At 45.6% G+C, this 20,037-nt stretch overlaps 1 protein-coding gene across 3 annotated transcripts; it reads left to right on the plus strand.

Moving 5' to 3' along the window:
* The first annotated feature begins 3,664 nt into the window (after positions 1-3,664).
* On the plus strand, positions 3,665-20,036 carry LOC118792965 (solute carrier family 43 member 3-like). 3 transcript variants are annotated; one of them, XM_036550874.1, is made up of 15 exons: positions 3,665-3,969; positions 7,651-7,686; positions 8,635-8,799; positions 9,184-9,539; positions 9,663-9,792; positions 11,760-11,806; positions 11,930-12,006; positions 13,778-13,870; positions 14,050-14,189; positions 14,294-14,418; positions 15,002-15,145; positions 16,519-16,626; positions 16,757-16,943; positions 17,836-17,959; positions 18,971-20,036. In XM_036550874.1, exons 4-15 carry the CDS (start codon positions 9,353-9,355, stop codon positions 19,136-19,138), a joined length of 1,530 nt encoding a protein of 509 aa, XP_036406767.1. In that variant the 5' UTR covers positions 3,665-3,969; positions 7,651-7,686; positions 8,635-8,799; positions 9,184-9,352; the 3' UTR covers positions 19,139-20,036. The 3 variants fall into 3 exon arrangements, with proteins under 3 accessions (XP_036406767.1, XP_036406769.1, XP_036406768.1); XM_036550876.1 differs by having other exon boundaries at positions 14,294-14,367; XM_036550875.1 differs by lacking the exons at positions 7,651-7,686; positions 8,635-8,799.
* Position 20,037: the final 1 nt, after the last annotated feature.

Genomic DNA, 20,037 nt, shown 5'->3' on the forward strand with positions numbered 1-20,037 from the left:
AGCTACAGCATTACCATTTGCAGACAATGTATCTCTTAGCTTGTGGTTGAGTGCTCACTTTGCTGTATGCCTGAATACTGTCATAGACCTGATTCTTGTTTTAATTCATCTGATAGATAGGTGAGATGATCGCAGATTACTCTTTCTGAGGTGAACTGATAGAAAAGATGCACTCAATCTCTTTTTGAATAGATGGATATATATTCTTTTTGAATAGATGGATATATATTCTTTTTGAATAGATGGATGCTAGGATTAAAGAAACCTATGTCACATTAAGGAGGAGCATACTGCGCTCATCCTAGGGTGAGTGTAGCATTTTCCCTTAAGATACTAGGGTGAGTGCCGGATCTTTCTGTGGTGAGACATCACTCATATTTCTCTGGATTTCCTGTGTCTCTAGGTTCTTCTCCCAAAGAGGCTGAGGTCAAACCAGTCCAGGTCTGTATCTGAATTTTAATTTCAAATCTCAAAATTATTCTTGCCTCTACAAACCCTAAAACGTAATTGCTGAGTCTTATTGTTCTGTACCCTCTGTGTGTGTGCTGTCAATGTGTTTCAGTGTAGTAGTCACTTTTTTTGTATTGTTCTGCATCTAACCCCTTTTCCCTCCATGCAGTATTAATGCATTGTGATATCCAGCTATTCACTCTATTTTATACTGAACTACTTTCAAAACCCTCTCTCTCACTGCAACATTAATGTACTGTAGTGGCCGGTCACTGCCTGCATTCATACTGTAGAGTATTAACCCTTCTCGCTCAGTACAGTGTTAATGTACTGTAGAGTTGGTAAATGAGTTGGGCTGCCCCAGCCCCCTACTCTGTCCTTCTCTGCATGGGCTCCAGGCCACTCCATCTGACCTTTAGAACAACGCAGAGTCTAGAAATAGCCCCTATGACAGAGACCCGGGCAAACAACTCAACAGCTGCGTCTTCCAAGAACTATTGAGCGACATTGGACATATATCCCTGATATACATATATCCCTGATATACAGCAATGTATCTGCCCCCAGCTTTACTTTGACGTTAAGAAATGCAAACCATAACCAGGCTGCTGAGATTTCTTACACATGAATGCACTGGTATATTCCCTCAGGTTTTTCCACCTTGCCGTCTTGGCTCTCACAAAATCTTCTCTTTCAGTCCTGTTTTCTTCCCCTCTTTGTGGTGTCAAAACATCTTATTGTTGCTCAAAAAAAAAAAAAAAACTCAAGCTAATGACACTTCAACTATATTTTTTCACCTGGCAGGGGTTTTAATGCTGCCACTTCTGTGTTCCATCTTGTGCTGTTGAGCTCAGGTGCACTTTTGAGCGTGTAGTTCAGAGCACTCTCCGATAGACACTGAATACACCTCACAAGGACGGCACCGTGTGGACAACTAATTGTTCAAGTTAACTTTCTGACATCAATAAAAGCTGCTGAACTGAAAGATCACACTAGCATAGACTTCCAATTCATAGAACAACAGAGAAACAGCAGTTAAAAACTGAAACTCACAGTCGGTTAGATGACACGTTTACACAGGCACTGCTAAGTCGCAGACCGACACACACAAACAGACCTCGCTGCAGGACGCTAACGATACACAACATTTCCATTTGGCCTCGAGCAGCAATAAAAACAGGGTCCTTACCTATTCTATATTTAAATGTGGTGTCTTTGCCCTTGTCTCTCTCAGTGCGGTGTTAATATACTGCAGTGTCCAGTCGGTAAAGTTGTTTTGTGTTAACACTTCTGTCCCCTCACTATTCGCTGGCTCACAATACAGTGTAAATGAACTGTGGTGTCCAGTGAGTCAGTACAACTGAATTCACACTCTGGCCTCTCTCTCTCGCTGTAGTGTTAATGTCCCGCACTGTCCTGCCAGCCGCTGTGCCTATATATATTCCCCCCCTCTGCTCTGTCTCCTCATCCGTTGGACTTTGCATCTTTTCATTCAACACAAAACAGATGTCTTTAAAAATAAACCGCTATCTTTCTTCCTCTTCTTTCCCTCTCTGTCTTTATCTCACCCCTCCCCCGTCCAATTCTCTCCTTTTCTGTTGCTATAAATATGACGACACCTTCTTCTCTATCTCCCTGTAGTCTCCTCTCTCAGTCTCTCTCCCTGGGAAGCCTTCATCTGTCCTGGTAAGGGAATTTATTACCAGCCAATCATTTTCCATTCCACTCAACAGACAGTGCAAGCTTTGCCACTGGGGGTAAACTCACTGTGAGGCAGCAAAAGTATCAATAAAAGCATCAACAGGATTGCCCAAATACGAGATGTTGCTGATCTGATCATGAAAAAGGCAGCATATATGTCAGAGAAATGTACATTGCAGAACCCAGGCATACAACAACTGCATCCACCTGTAGAATTCCACTAAACTGACCTGACATGCGAGTTATGCAGACTGTAACTTGTTTTTATGATGATATTTAGAAAAGTTATGTTTCTGATACAATGATTAATAAATTCTGACATACACTGATGTAATTATCCTTTATATGTATCCATACATGTCCCCTGAACTGATGAGTTTCAATAAGAATCTAAGTAACATATGTAGCAGCTGAAAACTCAATTGTTACACATAGATGTTGCGTCTAGACACCAGACTTAAGAAAACATACATAACTGTATAGATGATAAAAGAAACCCAGTCATGTTTCATACTTTGGCAGGAGTACCCAATGACATGCAATGCAATCAACCGTGTGCCACGTAAAACGCGGGAGAACACCAGAAGAGTGCGCTGTGATACAATACCGCCAGGATAGGCGTATTTCATTGCCAGCTGAGTTAGTTCGTGTTTCGTTGTGCGGGGAAATGGCTTTCGTGTGTTCTGTCTTGAAGATCGCAGACTATACAGAGGAAAGTTTTGACGTTTTATCATGTCATAGTCGTCATATCCTCATTGTACAACAGGTATTAACTCATATTAACCCACACGAAGAATACTGTTCAGTGATAATCGCAATAACATAAGCCTATGTGTAACCACGTCTTCATATAATCCATGTAAAATGTCCACTGTCTTTTCTGATATTTATATTAAGAATAGCGTAGAGTGTGCTGGGTCGTCCCAGCTGTTCACTGACGGTAAGATCAGTGAATACGCATATCACATTACATTACGCTATTGGCATTTAGAAGACGCTCTTACCCAGACCATTTACATCATTTACATTTTTTTTACAGTGTTATCCACTATACGGCTGGATATTTACTGAGGCAACTGTGGGTACCTTGCCCAAATGTACAGCATCAGTGTCCCAGTTTAAGTAGCTAGCTAGCTACTTAAACTTTGCTAGACGTGAAAGAAGAATACGTTGTGTGACGAGTGAGATTGTCCCCATTATATTAAATTTAGACTGTTGGCTGAAATTAATAACGTTACTCTCATTGTAGCTAGACTATTGTTAATTACTGTAAGTATGCTGACGTTTGCTAAAGCCATGACAATAAGAGGGAAAGTAGGAAAATTATGCAAAGATGTATTGGTATCTTGGTTGAGTAACTGAAGAAGCATTAACCCTTAGCTAATGAAGCAACAACCCTGAAAATTATCACACAGCTGCTAGTATTTAGTGACAAGCAAGACCCGTTTATTCACGGTGGCTGCTACCCTGATGTAATCACATTCAGTCGATCCGTCTCTGTTGGGCAAACACAAAGAACGAAAACATGTTTTTGGTACACAATGCATGTCAATAATATGCATACACTTTACAACATGTACTTAAACACGGCTGCGCGGTCGAAAACCCATTAACTACTGCACGAAACTGAAGTGTACTTGGGGAAGCGCCTGCTAGCCCTAAGAAGAGCAGCGCGAGCGAACCCAGAGGGAAGGAAAAAAATCAAAAGAGTAGAGCACGGGCGCGCTTTCCATATTTTACGCCTCTAATTTACTTCATTCTGCAAAGCAGCGGTGAAAACTTGCAAACGAAGGAAAAGAAGACATCATTACTGCCACGGTAAGGATCACCTCTGCGTAAAACAAGAATAACAATATGCTGCAACCAAGCGTATGCAGAGCGGGGCGTTGCGCGCAGAATGTTTATTTTCCTTCTGATGAATGTAGTAGCTTGATACATTTTGTAAACGGTATGTTCTAACGCTCAACACAAGCTTCTGATGAATAAAGCCTGAGGACCTGAATGCGTAGGATTTAATAGGGAGATATGTTCTCATGTATTTGTCGATAGTGAAGTTGTGCGTAAATTAGGTGTTGTATTTCGTACAGCAGATGCAGTAACAGATGTAGCAAGAAATAGTTTCATTTGTTTGTTTTGCTGACGCTTGGAGCTATTTCCGAAATATCAGAAAACAAGTGGACAATCTCATGAGAGTGTAGGCAAGTATCTCTTCCACGCTGCCGTGGTCTCATTGAAAACTAAAATAATCGCGTAATTATGAAATAACAAGTAATTTTAAGAGTACATAAATTTTACTCTACGGTAGCTGGATAATCTGTGGGTTTGGACATGACGATGCATCAGGACGTGTGTCATTTTAATGGTCTGTGAGATCATAGTTAAACTTAATCTGGGCATGGCCAATTTGTTCTGCAGGATCTAATAACGACGCTGCCCTCTTGTGTCGTCTGATTAATTAATGATTAATGTCTGACAGTTTGCCTATATGTATACATCAACACTATATAACGTGAAATAGAAAAGTGTGTGTTTGTGTGTTTCATAAAGTATGTTTTACCATAAGATATATTGCATCTTATGAAATGATAATTTGTAACTGAAGAGCCTCATTTCAGTCAGGTTACCTGACTACCTTTAACTAAAGATTAACTTGATTGAACTGCTTCAACTTTGCTCCCCAGGTTTGAAAGTGTGAATAGTTTAAAAAAGAGTAGCTTTTTGTCTAATCATAAACACAGGCATTCATTAAATTAGATAAAGATTACTTTTAAATCTTATCTAACTATCTTAGTCTTTATCTAACTAAGATAGTTAGATAAAGATTACTTTTTAAATTTGAAGTACGCTCAGAACCGTAAATACTAACCACTCAGGCTGGAGAATAAGCTGCTGTGAAAGTCTTTGCCTGCCTCTTTGTCCTCTTTGGAATGACAGATACATAGCATTAATATCTCATGCCATCACTAACTGTGGCCATGTGTACTATTTCTGAGCTTATACAATTTTTCCATATTCCGGGTTGTTTCGCATAAGGAAGATTAAAGGGGTAGTGATTATTTGTAGGGCTACTTTTTAATGAATTAGCGCTCCTGTCTTGCCTGCTGAGAGTTTGTCTGGTGGAATGTCAGTGTAGTTTCGTACTTTGCATGCATTTTAGTTCAGGGGCCGTGTTCATAAAAATTCGAAGCACTGAAAGCAGTAATTAAGTGCGGAAAATTGTGATTCTGATCGGGAGCAGTCTAGGAATCTGCCTCAAGTTTGAGATTTATAACACCTTGAAAGCACTGACAGAGCAGGATAAAAGAACAGCGAACGATTTGAATAACGCTCCAACTTTATCATAGAAATGTTTTGTGAAAACTACAGGCCGCACATTGGCAGCTAACGACGAGTCATGGAAATATGCATACTTAATGCAGTAAGGCATGGAAATACGTACAGTTAATGCAATTCTTTAGGCAGCAGTGCGAACATTTTACATCGGCTGTAATCCTTATAATGCTTTTGAACAATCGTTTGTTTCACTCCTAACAACTAGGAGACATAGATGGTAAAAAGTGGTATTACTTGTTCACAGGTACCAGGGATTACAGCCAAGTCTTCTGCTTTGCTAATGCAAAGTACTTATGAAATACAAGTTACAGTAGAGCTTTTGTGTTGCCCTGTCTGGGTGTGCATTCTAATGTATATTAGATATCAACAAGTATAAAATTGGAAAACTGGTTTTAACCACCTTTTTACCTGTGATGGACTGTGGTCAGGTCATTACTGCATAATGATAATGTATTCATTTTGCTTCATCTTTGGCATCTCATCTCAGCAGTTTTATCCTCCGTCCACCTTCTGTGAGAGTTCTGGATCTAAAAATTGTAAAATGGTCTGTCTTTAAATCTCTTGATGAATGATGGCCTTTGAAACATCCTCCTGTTTAAAGTCAGAGCCCTGGCTATTGAGAGCAGTGTGCTATACCCGTACTTGCAATCCACATCACAGTGTACCGTTTTTTGTGCTTTGTTTCCTTTGTATTGGAATTGCCAATTGCATATTTGCTTATCTAACCGGTATCACCTCTGGTCTCGTGCAGGAGCACTGAAGCCAATCGAATGCAGTGATCCAATATGTTTGCATGCAGCCAGTAGCCGTTTTTCACACTACAAGCCTCACACGATGCACGACAGTGGAGCAGGGGCTCATTAAACGATAGGTGCTACTCCTCTCATCACCCAAGCAACTAGCAGGGGCCTGACGAATTGTTGGGTGCCTGAGGGTAATGAGACAAGGAAACCCTGGCTGACCTACCCACTCCTACCCACACAGTCCTGGCCACTATCCTCAAATAACGCAGCTGGTGGTTTGAACCTTAAGGACACAGGGCTCGGCCTGCAGTCAAAGCGAGCACCTTACCGCTTGAGCCACTCAGAGATCATCTCGGTGTACACGGATGAACCTCACATGTCGTTCCTAGAAGAGAACATGGAGCATGTTCTCGGAAGCGTTCGGTCCACGGTGGTATGCATGTGCATGAATGTTTGTTTTCATCTTGTTTTCTGGCATGGTTATAAGAACACTTCTAAGTGCACATTTAGATTCGTCCATTTTTAAGGATACTCTAAGAATCTTTGTGTATAGTATCCCCTTATACTTTTCAGATGGGTATGAATACTGCTTAAAGTAATATGAGAGCTTTAAAACAGTATATTCGGACCAAATCTAATCAAATAAAATCTTCGTCCAACATTTTCATGCCTGTATTAACTCCATAGCTGGATCTTCCTGTAATAGATAACATAAAGACATTAGATGATTCCGGAAAGTGTGAGGCTAAATTTCTCCAATGTAATCTCATCCCTTGAGTGAGTTCTAGGAAATCCCTGACCTTTGTCTGTCGGTACAGTTGGCTGAACTTGCTGCGTGGTGCATCCCATGCAGATGTGAGGGTCGCCGGTTCGTAAACCAGTCTGGCCGCATATTGCGATCCTTGCTATCACGGAAGCGGTTGGTCACCATCCGAATGGAGCTGTGATGATGCAGATGGTTCTATATTTATTTGAAAAAGGAGAAGTGCTCTGCTTCCAGCCTTTCAGAGAGAAGGGCAAGGGTATGCGATGAGGTAAAGAGGTCTCATGATAAACCGAAGGAAAGTTACAAACAGACGAAACCTGCTGACTTGCAGCTCCACGGGGGACACCCTGGTGATTCATGCCCTATTTTCATTTTGAGCTCCGACCACCTGATAAATATTGCGCCACAGCGCCCAGCGGATCAACACAACAAAGCTGGGGCAGAAAACATCACTGTGACAGGCAGAACGCGGTAAACATATTTTGATGGATTTTTTACGTCCAGCTCTCTTCGACAGCTGCGTCACACTCATTTGACGGTCGCCGTCTGCATATGTCCTCAGCTGTACTGGAGTGACACTCATGCAGCGGTGTAAAGAGGCTGTCTCTCTCACCCCACCGCTGTGCCTCTCTTGTCTTCCTCTTTCTCCAACTCTAGGGGGTGTGATGGCAGCCGTTGACGCAGTCAGTCATGGTTTGTGGAAATTGCATGGTATTTTTGGTGCTGTGTGGGTCTTGTGATGTGGAGTGTGGAGGCTCTGATTATTATTAATAATAGCTAGATTGCATCAGCGTCTCGCTGGCCATATGTTCTGGAAGCTCCAGCTCAGAGAACGCATGCAACGACTGCATTAAAGGGCAAAAATACTAAACATTCAAAACCAAATTGCAAAGAGAACTATTTTGCCCATGACATGGATAAGTATGCATGTGTGTGTCCGTCCTGTTTTTAATTAAAGTTTAGGTGGATAGTAGGGCATATGGAAAGAAGGGCAGCAGGGCATATGGAAAGAAATCCTACAAACCCTGTCTGAAAGCCTTACCAAGGTCGCTGTGGAATTGTAGCCTATTCGCATGTTTTGGAACCCTCGTGTGCTGCTTATGTTGTTTATGATTTATTATATAAACATATATTTTTTCACCATATGTTGTATGTCATTTTGCAGTTAGCAGTGCATTACATAATTTGAAATCAGTCAGACCTAAAACACTCTTTTGAAATGTTCAAGCATTTTACTGGAGAGCCACCAGTACAGACATAAATGAAATGATCATTGTAAGAAAAAAACAGAACCTGAAAGTATAAAACTCTATGCAAAATATCATACAAATACTAGCATGAACTTGGCCAGCTCCCCTGGCTTATCGGGCTCCACTGTCTACAAATTCGATCAACTTCAATAAATCAATTTTACAAATGCTACAACCAATGTAGAGACCATTTCATCTGCTTTGATTGATGCCTGGTGTATGAGTGGTTTCAGTTCTTAGAGGACTTCTTGTTATTATTAAAGTTAAGCAGGACTAAATATATTAAAAGCATCCGCATTTTGCAACCTCAGAATCTGCTTAGAACATATGGGTTGGCATGTGCCTACACAAATAAAACCGCATTTTTAGGATTTTGTTCCTGTATTTCTAGCCACAAAATGGGAACTTCCTGTTTCAGCTGAAAGTGAGAAAGAGAGCCGGAAAGGGAGGGGAGAGCAGGGTGTAGAAAAAGAGGAGGCTCCAAGCGAAAGGCTGTATTTAAGTCTGAAAGCAAAAGAGGAGGGAAGAGTCCAAGGAAGAGACTGAAGATATGCAGGTCTGTTGTATGATTATGGTTGGTTTACCATGAATGGCTGCTACACATCATTGTTCTCATAGTATGCATGTTTGATATTGTGTAATTAATTATTTTTTGGTGATTTGTGATAGTTGAACAGAACTTAAATTTAATGGTAATAAGCTGAATTTATTGTTATAGTTTATTCTCTCTCTGTTGGTGGTATTGCGCTCTTTGGAAGGTGATTCTTTGAATTTCTCCAGTCATGCGGAGTGTGAGGTTATACAAATTTCTAAGTATCGCAGCGGCTTGAATGCAGTGCATTATGTCAGTAGCTGCACAGCTCCACACCGATTCAGCAATTTTCTTCTCTTTGCACTTTCTCTCTCTCGCCTTTTTTTTTTTTTTTTTTTTTTTTCCCAGGACACGAGACGAGAGGACCTGCGAGGGAACGGGCGTTAAGACACCGGGAAGGGGCGAGAGGGCAGGGCGGCGTGGGGCGAAGAGAGCGCTCGGGTACAGCAGGCCGGGGAAGCACAGACGGGCGGACTCAGGGGCTCTCCTGCGGACGGGCGGGCTTGCAGCAGCGAGGATGCTGGGGTGCATGAACGGGGCGAGGGTGCGGAGATGGCTCACCCTCTCCTCGGGGGTGGTGGAGTGCCTGTGTTTCGCCGGGGCGGTCTTCGGCTGGGCCTCCCTGATGTTCGTCCTGAAATCTGAGGGGTACTTCGGCTACCTGTGCGTGAACGCCACCGGCCCCAACGGCACAGCGTACACAGGTGAGTGCGTCGCAGGCCGACGCGCCCGTAAACCTGGCGGTGTGGTGTCAATGCGCTGTGGTGTTCAGGGCGTAGTGTTCCTCTCTCGTGCGTTATCTCAGGGCTGTGCTCTCCCTCCCTCAGACTGCAGTGGCCAGGACGAGCAGTTCTCCCTGGTGTTCACCATCGCCTCCTTCATGAACAACTTTCTGACGCTTCCTAACGGCTTCCTCTTTGACCGCTTTGGCACCACAGTGGCCAGACTGCTGGGCATGTGAGTTCTGCACAGTTAATATAAAGTGGTTGACTGACATTTCAGTGCAGTGACTGTATGTTAGACGGGAGGGTTCATACAGTTCAGTGTAGAGAAGGCAGAGGGGTGGACACAACATCACATTACGTATTTGTTTGAAAGATGCTCATGTCCATTGACACAGCTGGATAGTTTCCAATGTCATTTAGGTTAAGGACTAAGGGCTCAGGGGTACTTGATGCACTGAAAAGGACTCTGCAGTGGCTGAAAACTGAACTGTGATCGAAAGCAGGTTGCGAGTGTCTTTCTTGGTGCTATATGTTGAAACAATGAAAGAGTGGGAGCGAGTAGTAGGTGTGAGAGAGAGCTGCGCTTGGAGCAGTAGAATAACAGAGGAGATAAGAGAGTGTGTCTGAGTGACAGTGAAAAACATCCATTCTGCATTTTTTGTCACACTTGTGTGTACATTTTGACCAATTATTTAGGTATCATTTTAGCTCCTAATGCTGTTTAACACCTGTGTTAGTCAGGATTACAGACGCGGGGGCAAAGTGCTTTCTGTCAGCCAACTGTAAGTGCCAAACCAAACACAACATTTGTTAATAAAGAGAACAGAGTATCCTCTGTCTCTGCCTTTCCTTTTCTTTCCCCCTCTCTGTCTCTCACCCTCCCTCTGGCTCTGTCTCCCTGGTGTTAAAGCAGGACGGATGTCTTCACTGTACTGTACCGCCGACCCCCCCCCCCCCCCCCCCCCCCACACACACACACACACACACCCCACCCTACCCCACCGTCAACACCCATACATTCTCGACTTTGTGTATTTCTCTGCCCTGTTCCCAGTAACCGTACCGGGGTGAGATTAGGAGGAGAGGCCGTGAGGGGAGAGGGCAGGGCAGGGGGGGATGGGGAGAGTTTAGCTTCATGTGAGACAGGGAGTGAGTGAATGAGCGAGCAAGGTTTTGTAAGTACAGGGTGGCCTGAGAGCGTGTCAGAGAGAATTGGACACAGCTCCGAGTTGCCTGAGAGACGGAGGAGCGGCTGGCGGGTGGGTGCTGGGTGGTAAGAGAGAGAGAGAGAGAGAGAGAGAGAGAGGGAGAGGGAGAGAGAGCGTGAGCGATCCAGAGACGGAGCCGTGGAACCGGAATGTGTCAGCTCTCCAAAGATGGCAAGAGGAATGGAGGGTGAGAGTGAAGAAGGAAGAAAGGAAGGACAATTTATGGGGCAAATGCACTTTGCTGAGAGAGAGAAAGAAAGCAGAGAGAGAGAGAGGCCTTTCTGAGTCTTAAAAAGCTCTTTAAAAAAAGAAAGACAAACTAGGAATAGGAAACAAACTGCAGAAAAAAAACAAACCCATATTTTCAAAAGATTGCATCAAGATTGCATCACAGACCCCAATTTAGGATTAGGACAAGGTTTCCTTCCTCTTCATCATCATTTTTCATGATTCATTTACATCTGAATAAATAAAGTCGCAGTTTAGTTTACTAATCGCATTCTCCGGTTTCGTCTGGACATTATTATCGACCACGGAGAAATAAAAAACATTACCAGGAACCCTGCTTTGCGCTCAGTAAACTCGGTTTGGCCTATACACAGTCAGCTTTCTCAGTTTTGTCTGCCAGGAGGGAGAGGGGGAGAGAGACACGGAGGGGAAGAGCGAGAGGCCGCGGCCGAGCAAAAACACATCTGTATCTGCTTTAGGAAGGAGGGATATGAAAACAGAGAGGGAGGAGGGGCAGGGAGAGAGGTGTCCAAAGGGAGGGAATGGCAGTTTGCAGTGTTTTAGGAAAGTCGGGCTGAAGTGAGAAGGAAAGAAGGGAGCAAAAAACCAGTCTGAAAAAAAGAAGTATACAGTGGCTGTTTTTTTTTTTAGTACAGAACAACAGCTAGACAATCAACTCCCACCACGACAACTCCTGCTTCCTGTATTTGACCAGTTTGGCACCTTTGATGATTAATTTACCCATTGTTTTTTATTTTTCTAGATCGTTGTACACCACCGGTACCTTGCTGATTGCCTTTTCAAATGCTGGTAAAGTGTTATTTTTTTTAACCAAACTATGACATTGTACTGGAGTGTAGGCCGTACCCTGCCATGCTAGAGGCCTGGGTTCAGTCTGTATCTGGCCTCCAGTAACCTCTCTGTCTCCCACAGCCACGTCGCTGTTGCTCTTTCCGGCTCTTTCCTTCATTGCTGTGGGAGGCATTTTGTTACTCATCACCAACATGCAGGTATGCATCCACTCCCGTTCCGAAAAAATCGCATTTTGAAACATCGCCGTGACCTCCGCTGGCATCTGCGATGTTGTTGACTGGTTTCACTCACTCCTCCAGCTGTCCCCCCTTATCGCTGCTAAAATTCAGACCGCAACAGAACATTGACTCTGGCGTGCCAAACACACACTCACACATCTTTCCCTCGCTAGCGTTCCTCCTACAGACGCACACTGCCTCCCTTGCCTTCGGTGCCGGGGTTTGAGCAGTAGCTGGATGTAACAGAATCCGGCCACCCACTGCTACTGTCCCCTACCACTGAATAACCTTTTTTTGGAATGGGAGCATGACCTCCTTTGCTGGAAGTGGAAATTTTTCGGAGTTTTTCGGATCTTTTCCTCCCTCCGCCTTCCTCGCTGAAACACAGCTAGTTATGAGACTTCATTCACAGTTTGTGACTTAATCTCGGCCTTTGCGGCCGGTTTATGTTTTGCACCAGCGGGGCTGGTGAGTAAATCTCAGGTCCCGTGTGGAGCTGTGGTCATTTTTTTCTGAAGGGCGTTGGATGAGGGATGTTTACACATAAGGGGGCCACACATTAACACGCTCCTATAACTAGCATTCCTCATTCCCAGTGGATTCCAAAAATAACAGGACTGGGCTCACAGGGATCCCTTTTACATTCCAAATATGCTGAGGGGTGGAACTTTCTCCAGAAAAGTGATTATGGTAGTTATCCTGAAAACAAGCTTTTAAAATCCTTTTCTCAGCAGAAAATTGAAAGACAACAGTCCCTGTAATGCACGTAGGCCTGAAAACTTTCATATTTTTCTAAAATGTGATGAATATGAATAAAATAAATTCATATGCAATCTCCATATTTCTATTTTTAATTTACTAAATAAATAAACAATAATGATAACAATAATCTAATATATAATTATAGCAAATTTAGCAAATGCTCTTAACCAGAGCAACTTACACAGGTTACAATTTTTTTTCATGGTACCCATGTATACAGCTTGACATTTACTCAGGCAGTTCCTTGCCCAAAGGTACAGGAGCACCCCAGTGGGGAATCGAACCAGCAACCTTTTGGTTAGGAGCCCTGTTCTACACTGCCTCCCGTATGATAAGGGTAAATAAGGACGATGATACCAGTAACAGCAGCACATGAGCTGTTATATGCCGGCACCTTGTTCTTTACTCCTAAGCCCTGCTTGGCCCTCGGGGAGCGTTGTGTTTTTGAACAGAACGTTGCATTGATGGTAATGTGGGACGCTGTGTGCAGTCTGTGTATGGACTGCGTCTTATGGGGAGCCCTGTGTACTGCCTGTTCGGTGCCACTGAGAAACGATGGAGCTCCTGCCGGTCGTTGGTCTTGTGATGTGGTGGGAAACCTTTGCTTCCCAGCTGGGCCGTTATGACATGCAAGGCTGGGGGCGGCCCGAGGCAGAGAGAGTTCTTTTTACACCAGCTGGGCATACAGAAGGCAAGGGCAAATCTATACTAAAAGCAAATGGTCCTGCAAGGGAAATAGGCCGGGCCTATATGGCACAGATGCACCTGACTCCACAGAGCTTATTGGCTTCCCATTACAGCGAGTGTGCAGTGTGCATGTCTGTGAATCATTCATCCCAGGACAGGGGTGAGAGGGAGTGATGAATAACATTACAGAAGAAACTGCAGAATAAGAAAGCCGTGTGCTATTCTGTCTCAAACACTCCTGGTCTGTATGCGCTGTGGTTTTGGTTAATGACGCCCTACCCCCGCCTGCCCTCCGATCCAGGTGGGGAACCTCTTCGGCACCCATCGATCCACCATCATCACTCTCTACAACGGAGCCTTCGACTCTTCCTCCGTCATCTTCCTCATCGTCAAGGTAAACTCTAATCTAGTAATCAAAAACACACTTACCGAGAGACACGGTACCCCAATGTGGCATAAAGGGGAAAGCGGTCACAACAGCACCACCCTGTGGAGAAGAATGTATCTGCAGTTCGCATGGTACCACTGAGCCCTCTCTGTCTCTCTCTGTGCTCTCTCACCTTTTTTCTCCAGGTGCTGTCAGAAGGTGGGATCTCCATGCACGCGTCTTTCCTCTTCCTCTCGGCCTGCAGTGTTATCCACCTCACCAGGACCTTCCTGCTCATGCCCAGGACCCACATTCCCCACCCCCTCCCTGAGGGGTACACTTACGGGTACGAGCTGCCTGAGGAGGGGGGTGCGGGTTTTGGGAGTGTGGCTCCGGGGTTTCCCTCTCTGTGCCCAGCGCTCACCCGCCCCCCTCCCCCCTCTGTTACAGGCTGGGCTGCGGCCAGAGCAAGACCTTCAGCCCCGAAGAGCCTGGAGAAAACAAAGTCCACGTGCAAAACGAGGGTGAGGCAGAGAGCGCGCCTTTCCACCCAGACAGCACAGAGAGGAAGGAAGGTGTGTCAGCCTATTGGATTGGGCTGTTAATATTTGCATCCCTGCTTGGGGGGCTGGGGTGGGGTTGGAGGTGAAGGTGATGAGGGGGTTCAGATCTTCTGGCGGTGGGTCGCTGAGTCACCGCGGGCTTGAATTTGCAATTTGGAGGTTTGCCTCCCTCCGGGCCCTGTCCATAAATTAGGTGTGGAACACTGATCATGTTGCCCTGCAGACGCTCTGTGTCTCTCTCACACGCTCTCTCGTCTCTCTCTCTGTCTGTCTGTCTCTCTCTCTCTCTCTCTCTCTCTCTCTCTCCATCTCTCTCTCCCTCTCTCTCTCTCCTCTCTCTGTTTCTGTCTCTCTCTCTCTGTCTCTCTCACACGCTCTCTCTCTCTCGTCTCTCTCTCTGTCTGTCTGTCTCTCTCTCTCTCTCTCTCCCTCTCTCTCTCTCCTCTCTCTGTTTCTGTCTCTCTCTCTGTCTCTCTCTCCCTCTCTCTCTCTCCTCTCTCTGTTTCTCTCTCTCTGTCTCTCTCTCCCCTCTCTCTGTTTCTGTCTCTCTCTCTCTCTCTCTCTCTCTCTCTCTCTCTCTCTCCCCCCCCCCCAGTGGCCAGCTTCAGAAGCTGCGTCCTGTCCTGGTTCTTCCTGTGGCACCTGGTGTGGCTCTCTGTGATGCAGCTGCGTCACTACCTCTTCATCGGCACCCTCAACCCCATGCTGACGCGGCTGACGCACGGAGATCCGGCCCTAGGTACGAGTCCTAAGCCTCCTCACGGTGCCGGCGTACACCACTGTAGGGTGCACGTGATAACAATTGTGGGTCATTTACCAACGTGCATCACAGTGACGCCGCTAGGCGCAAACCACGCCCCTCGCCACACTTCACTCAGACACCTGCGTCTTCGACAGGAACGGCCAGTGAGCCGGCAAAGGCGTGGCAGAGGAAGGACATGTTCTGTCCAACAAAGCCGCAGACGTTTATCAGGACAAACGCGTACTGACGAAAGCAGCCGTAACTGGAAACATAGGAAATGAGAGGAGGAACATTTTTTTGCTTTTTTTTTTTTGCCAGCGAATGTCTGCTGTGGAGACAGCAGTCGGCTCACCAGGCTGATGTCAGGAGATGTGAAGTCACTGTTTATTTTTGAGAGCTGGCGCACTTGGTGTGAGTGTCTCCAAGCTCTCGCCCAACATCAGTCCCAAAAAACATATCCACAACCGAAACCCGTGGACTCACTTCCGGTCCTGAACAAAAATAACACCACTTACGTGTGGCTTTGACGTCAACTTTGGATGTTGTTACCTCATTTTGTTTGCTTTTATCTTCCTTTCTCATCTTTTTATTCAAATGAACACAGAATAAGAATGCAGATGCTTTATATTCATATTGTGCATTGTGACTCTATCGTTGGCTCAGTTTGATGTCTATTAACTTGCATAAGCCTGTCATTAGAGTAATTTATCTTTAGAAAACAAGAAGGTTTTTTTTTCTGTGAACATTACTGAACAGAACTCAATACGTGAGCAGGCAAAAGTACTCCAGAAAGGCCTCCCTTAGAAGTCCCTGTGAGGATATATTCGTGCAGTCAGTCCCTGTGAAGATATATTCGTGCAGTCAGCCGTTTTTAATTTGCTGTGATTGTTGTTGAGCAAAATAGAGCCAAAAATGAACAGTTAGGTTTTTTTTTGACAGTAATCTTCATGCTGGCATCCTCTCGCACATTTACACTTGGCTTTGAAAAGCAGCAAAGAAACAGCCTTACACAAAAATTGCCCCTGTGATGAATCTCATTATCATGCATTACTCTGCATTAACTCCTCCTGTTTGGTGAATGAATTTGCATGAATAGGAAATGATTATCCTCTGATTGCATATGTATGAAGTCTCTCATCCTGTGGTGCATTTCTCACCTGAGCCGCATTCAGTGCATGGGCTCGATGGTGGGTTTGAAGTAGCACAGAAGCGTTTATGAAAGTTATGGCCGAAGAGTTGTTTTTTTATGGTAAGACAAAGATAAAGCAAGCAGTCTCAGGAGTTGAAACGGTGTGCGAATGTTCCGCTTTACGCAGCCTGCTAATCCCCTCCTCACTGCCCCCCCCCACCCCCACCCCCCCGTCCCACAGTGAGCCGTTACACCAACGCCTTTGCCATCACCCAGCTGTGCGGAGTACTCTGTGCCCCCTGGAACGGCCTCATCATGGACCGGCACAAGGGGAAGCGCAGAGGGCCAGGTAGGCAGACGGCCGCCGACGCCCAAACGTGCCGTCACGGCGAGCCCGTGGAGAGACAGCCTGCCGTCGTGTCTGCCGCGGTCACCCCCGGTAACCCTCCCCCTTTTCCTCTCTCTCCCCTCCGGCCCAGGAGAGAGCGAGGAGGAGGCAGACTTGCGCTCGGCTGTGCTCTCCCTGTTTCTCACCGCCCTCCAGTGCCTCCTCTTCTCCATCTGCGCCTCCACGCCCTTCCTCCCGCTCCAGTACCTCAGCTTTGCCCTGCAGGTCCTCAACCGCTCCTTCCTCTACGGAGGCAACGCCGCCTTCATCAGCATCGCGTGAGTGAGGGAGGGAGGGAAAAGCACTGCAGTTATGTCTGTCAGTTTTGCATCCAGCGGCCAGCCTCTTACATAAGTGAGAGGAGCAAGACCAACAAGTTTATGAGAGGGAGGGAGAGAGAGAGAGAGAGAGGGGGAGGGAGAGAACGAGTAAGAAAGAAGGGGGAGAGAATGAGAGGGAGAGAGGGAGAAGGAAGGAGAAAATGAGACTGGAAAAGAGCTGATCCTCCGTGCCTCCTTGCAGTATCGGTAATTAATTTCATTAAAAAAAAAAAGGAATCAGTAGGTTATGGGAAAAATGTTTTCAGACTTATCGGGCTTCAGCTTTGACGTGTGGGTGGTGGTGATGACGGGATGCCAGGAGGAAGGAGTGTGGTGAGATTGCCGCAGCCCAGGCCGCTGTGCGTGCCAGCTTTCCTGCCGCGAGTTTGCAGCCGTCAACGAATTCACTGTAAATATTTTTTCACCATCATGACTTAGATCCCAGCCTGCGGCGAGGAACATGCTTCAATCACACGACAGACCTGATGTGTGTGATTCAGACACAGAGAGCAGGGGTGGGAGGTGGAGGGAAGGCAGGGGTCATGCACAGGACCCTCTGAGCCCTGTCATGTTGTCAGCATGTCTCCTAAGCCCTGGGTACCAGCCCTGGGTGGCAGTGTAGCATAGTGGTAAAGGAGCAGGCCTCATAATGAAGAGGCCGCTGGTTCAATTCCCCACTGTGGCACCCCTGCTGTACCCTTGGGCAAGGTACCTAACACAGAATTGCCTCAGTAAATATCCAGCTGTATAAATGGATAACATGTAAAAACACTAACTGATCTAAGTAGCTCTGGAGAAGAGCGTCTGCTAAATGACTGTAATGTAATGTAATGTAATGCTCTCTCCTCAGTTTTCCCACCTGTCACTTCGGGAAGCTGTACGGCCTGATGATGGCGCTGTCGGCCGTGGTGTCGCTGTTGCAGTACCCCTGCTTCTCCCTGGTCAAGGGCCTCCTCGACGGGGACCCCTTATATGTGAGTAACGCGTCTCCGCCTCAACACGCTGTGGTGTAGGCTGCCCCATGGATGCTGCCATTCACAGCTCAAGCAAACACAAGACCGCTAGAAGCGGTCAACGGTGATGTGCTGCCAGGGCGTCAGTATAGCATAGTGATAGGGAACTGGACTTGTAACCAAAATGTTGATGGTTCGATTCCCCGCTGGGGCACTGCTGGTGTACCCTTGGGCAAGGTACTTAACCCACAATTTCTTCAGTAAATATCCAGCTGTAGAAATGGATAACATTGTAAAAACACAGTAACCGATGTAAGTTGCTCTGGATAAGAGCGTCTGCAAAATGCCAATAATGTAATGTTACCTGACACTGCTGAATGTGTAGTTTAGCTGCTCATATCCTGTCTAAGTCTACCTTGCTTGCTGAGGTTGTCAGCGTTGTAAACTGAGTTCTCAGGTGATCATCCTGGTGAAAAAATGGTTAATAAGTAAAGGGGCAAATAAATGGTATTTACTATTTAGCCCCCCTAAAATGCAAGGGTCAGGGCCCAGATTTAGTCTAATTTCTCATGCTCTTTTCTTCTCACATTTGAGGGGTGAATTCAAGCTACAGCGTGCAATCTTTTTTTATTGTGCCACATTTTTTTGTTGATTTCAGGACTGACCTCATGACGTCATGTGTCGTCATTTTTTAAGTATAAAAAAATACAGTAATGCATCTTAAAGCTCATTTTTTAGGATTGAGGGCAAAGCAAATTGTGGTTACACTGACTCAGTGGCTAAAGCACTTTAGAACGTCTTCATTTTTCCTCCTGTACCTCCTCTTTTCCTCTGAAAAGTAAAGAATGGTGCCAGTGCTCTGCGGATAAGGCGTTTTTCGCTGTAGCTCAGGGTGTGCGTGGTACTGTAATGCCTCTAACACACACAAACACACACACACACTGTGAGTAAAAGGCGTGTAGGTAAAAGCTCTTTAAGCCGTGACTCATCCTCACAGCCCCTCTCCCTCCTCGCGTGTGTCTCCCCCTGCAGGTGAACGTGGGTCTGACGGTCCTGAGCCTGACCGCGTTCATCCACCCGTTCTACGTCTACATGCACTGCCGGAGACTGACGGCGCAGCGGGAGAGACCGCAGGCCAACGGTGGCACCGCCGCGCCTATCAACGGGGCCAAACCCCGGTCCGTGCCCACCGTCTCCTAGACCAATCAAAGAAAAAGGGAAAAAGGCCAGCTCACCCCCCCCCCGTGAAAGCCGATCACAGGCTTGAGTTTTATACATTCCTGCTGTCTTTTTTATCGGGGCATGAGCTGAGCCCGGTGTGTCGCAGCGGAAATGGAAGCACCTCAGTGGTTTCACAGACCTACAAAGCGCTCCTGTTCAATCCTGTCTGTACCTCCCCGGTCTTTGGGGCCACTGTGCTTACCGCTGTTCATATCCAGCTGTGACGCAACCTGTAAGCATTTTCTGACCAGTATTTGCTAACTTTATATAGGGACCTAATTTGTTGTATTCGCTGTATTATCAATGTATGCCTGTTTAGCAGTTTTGTATCCCAAAGCTCATCTTTTTAGCACTCAAATGTTTAAATATCTTTTTTTCTATCTTTTTTTACTTTTTAAAATCTTTTTGCATCCATTAGAATTATGTATTTAAACATACTGAAAGGAAATGAAGGGCTTCTTTCAATCTTAGCACATAGCAGTTTGGCCTTATCTTTCAGCGGGCGTTTTTGGAAAGGTAAGACTAAATTGGTCTGCATGAGGACTGAACCAAGTCGTAAGGACCAAGGATAAAATCATGCTGACACCCGTGTCAGACGCCTGTAACGGAGAACGAGAAAACATGAGGGAAAAGACAAGCGCAACAGCTTTTTCGCTGTGTTCACAGTTGAAGGTCTTTCAACAGTGATTCACAAAAAGGAAAAGATAAGACGAAGTACTGTAATGTACCTGATGATGCTGTAAAAAAAACTAACAGATGTGCCTGCCAAAATAAACAAAAATGCTGTGAACAGCAAAGATTAATAGTTCACCTTTTCTTAACACAATATTATGTCTTATTTTAATTAGCCATCTTAATGTGCTGTTTTTTCCACAGAC

Source organism: Megalops cyprinoides, chromosome 18 (assembly GCF_013368585.1).
Source record: "Megalops cyprinoides isolate fMegCyp1 chromosome 18, fMegCyp1.pri, whole genome shotgun sequence".
Taxonomy (NCBI): domain Eukaryota; kingdom Metazoa; phylum Chordata; class Actinopteri; order Elopiformes; family Megalopidae; genus Megalops; species Megalops cyprinoides.

What these genes read in the sequence shown, in the direction of transcription:
- LOC118792965 (XM_036550874.1), top strand. Translation starts at nt 9,353, where the DNA reads ATGCTGGGGTGCATGAACGGGGCGAGGGTGCGGAGATGGCTCACCCTC. An exon ending in TACTCATCACCAACATGCAG is followed by an intron (nt 12,007 to 13,777) that starts GTATGCATCCAC and finishes CCTCCGATCCAG; the next exon opens with GTGGGGAACCTCTTCGGCAC. An exon ending in GCACGGAGATCCGGCCCTAG is followed by an intron (nt 15,146 to 16,518) that starts GTACGAGTCCTA and finishes CCCGTCCCACAG; the next exon opens with TGAGCCGTTACACCAACGCC.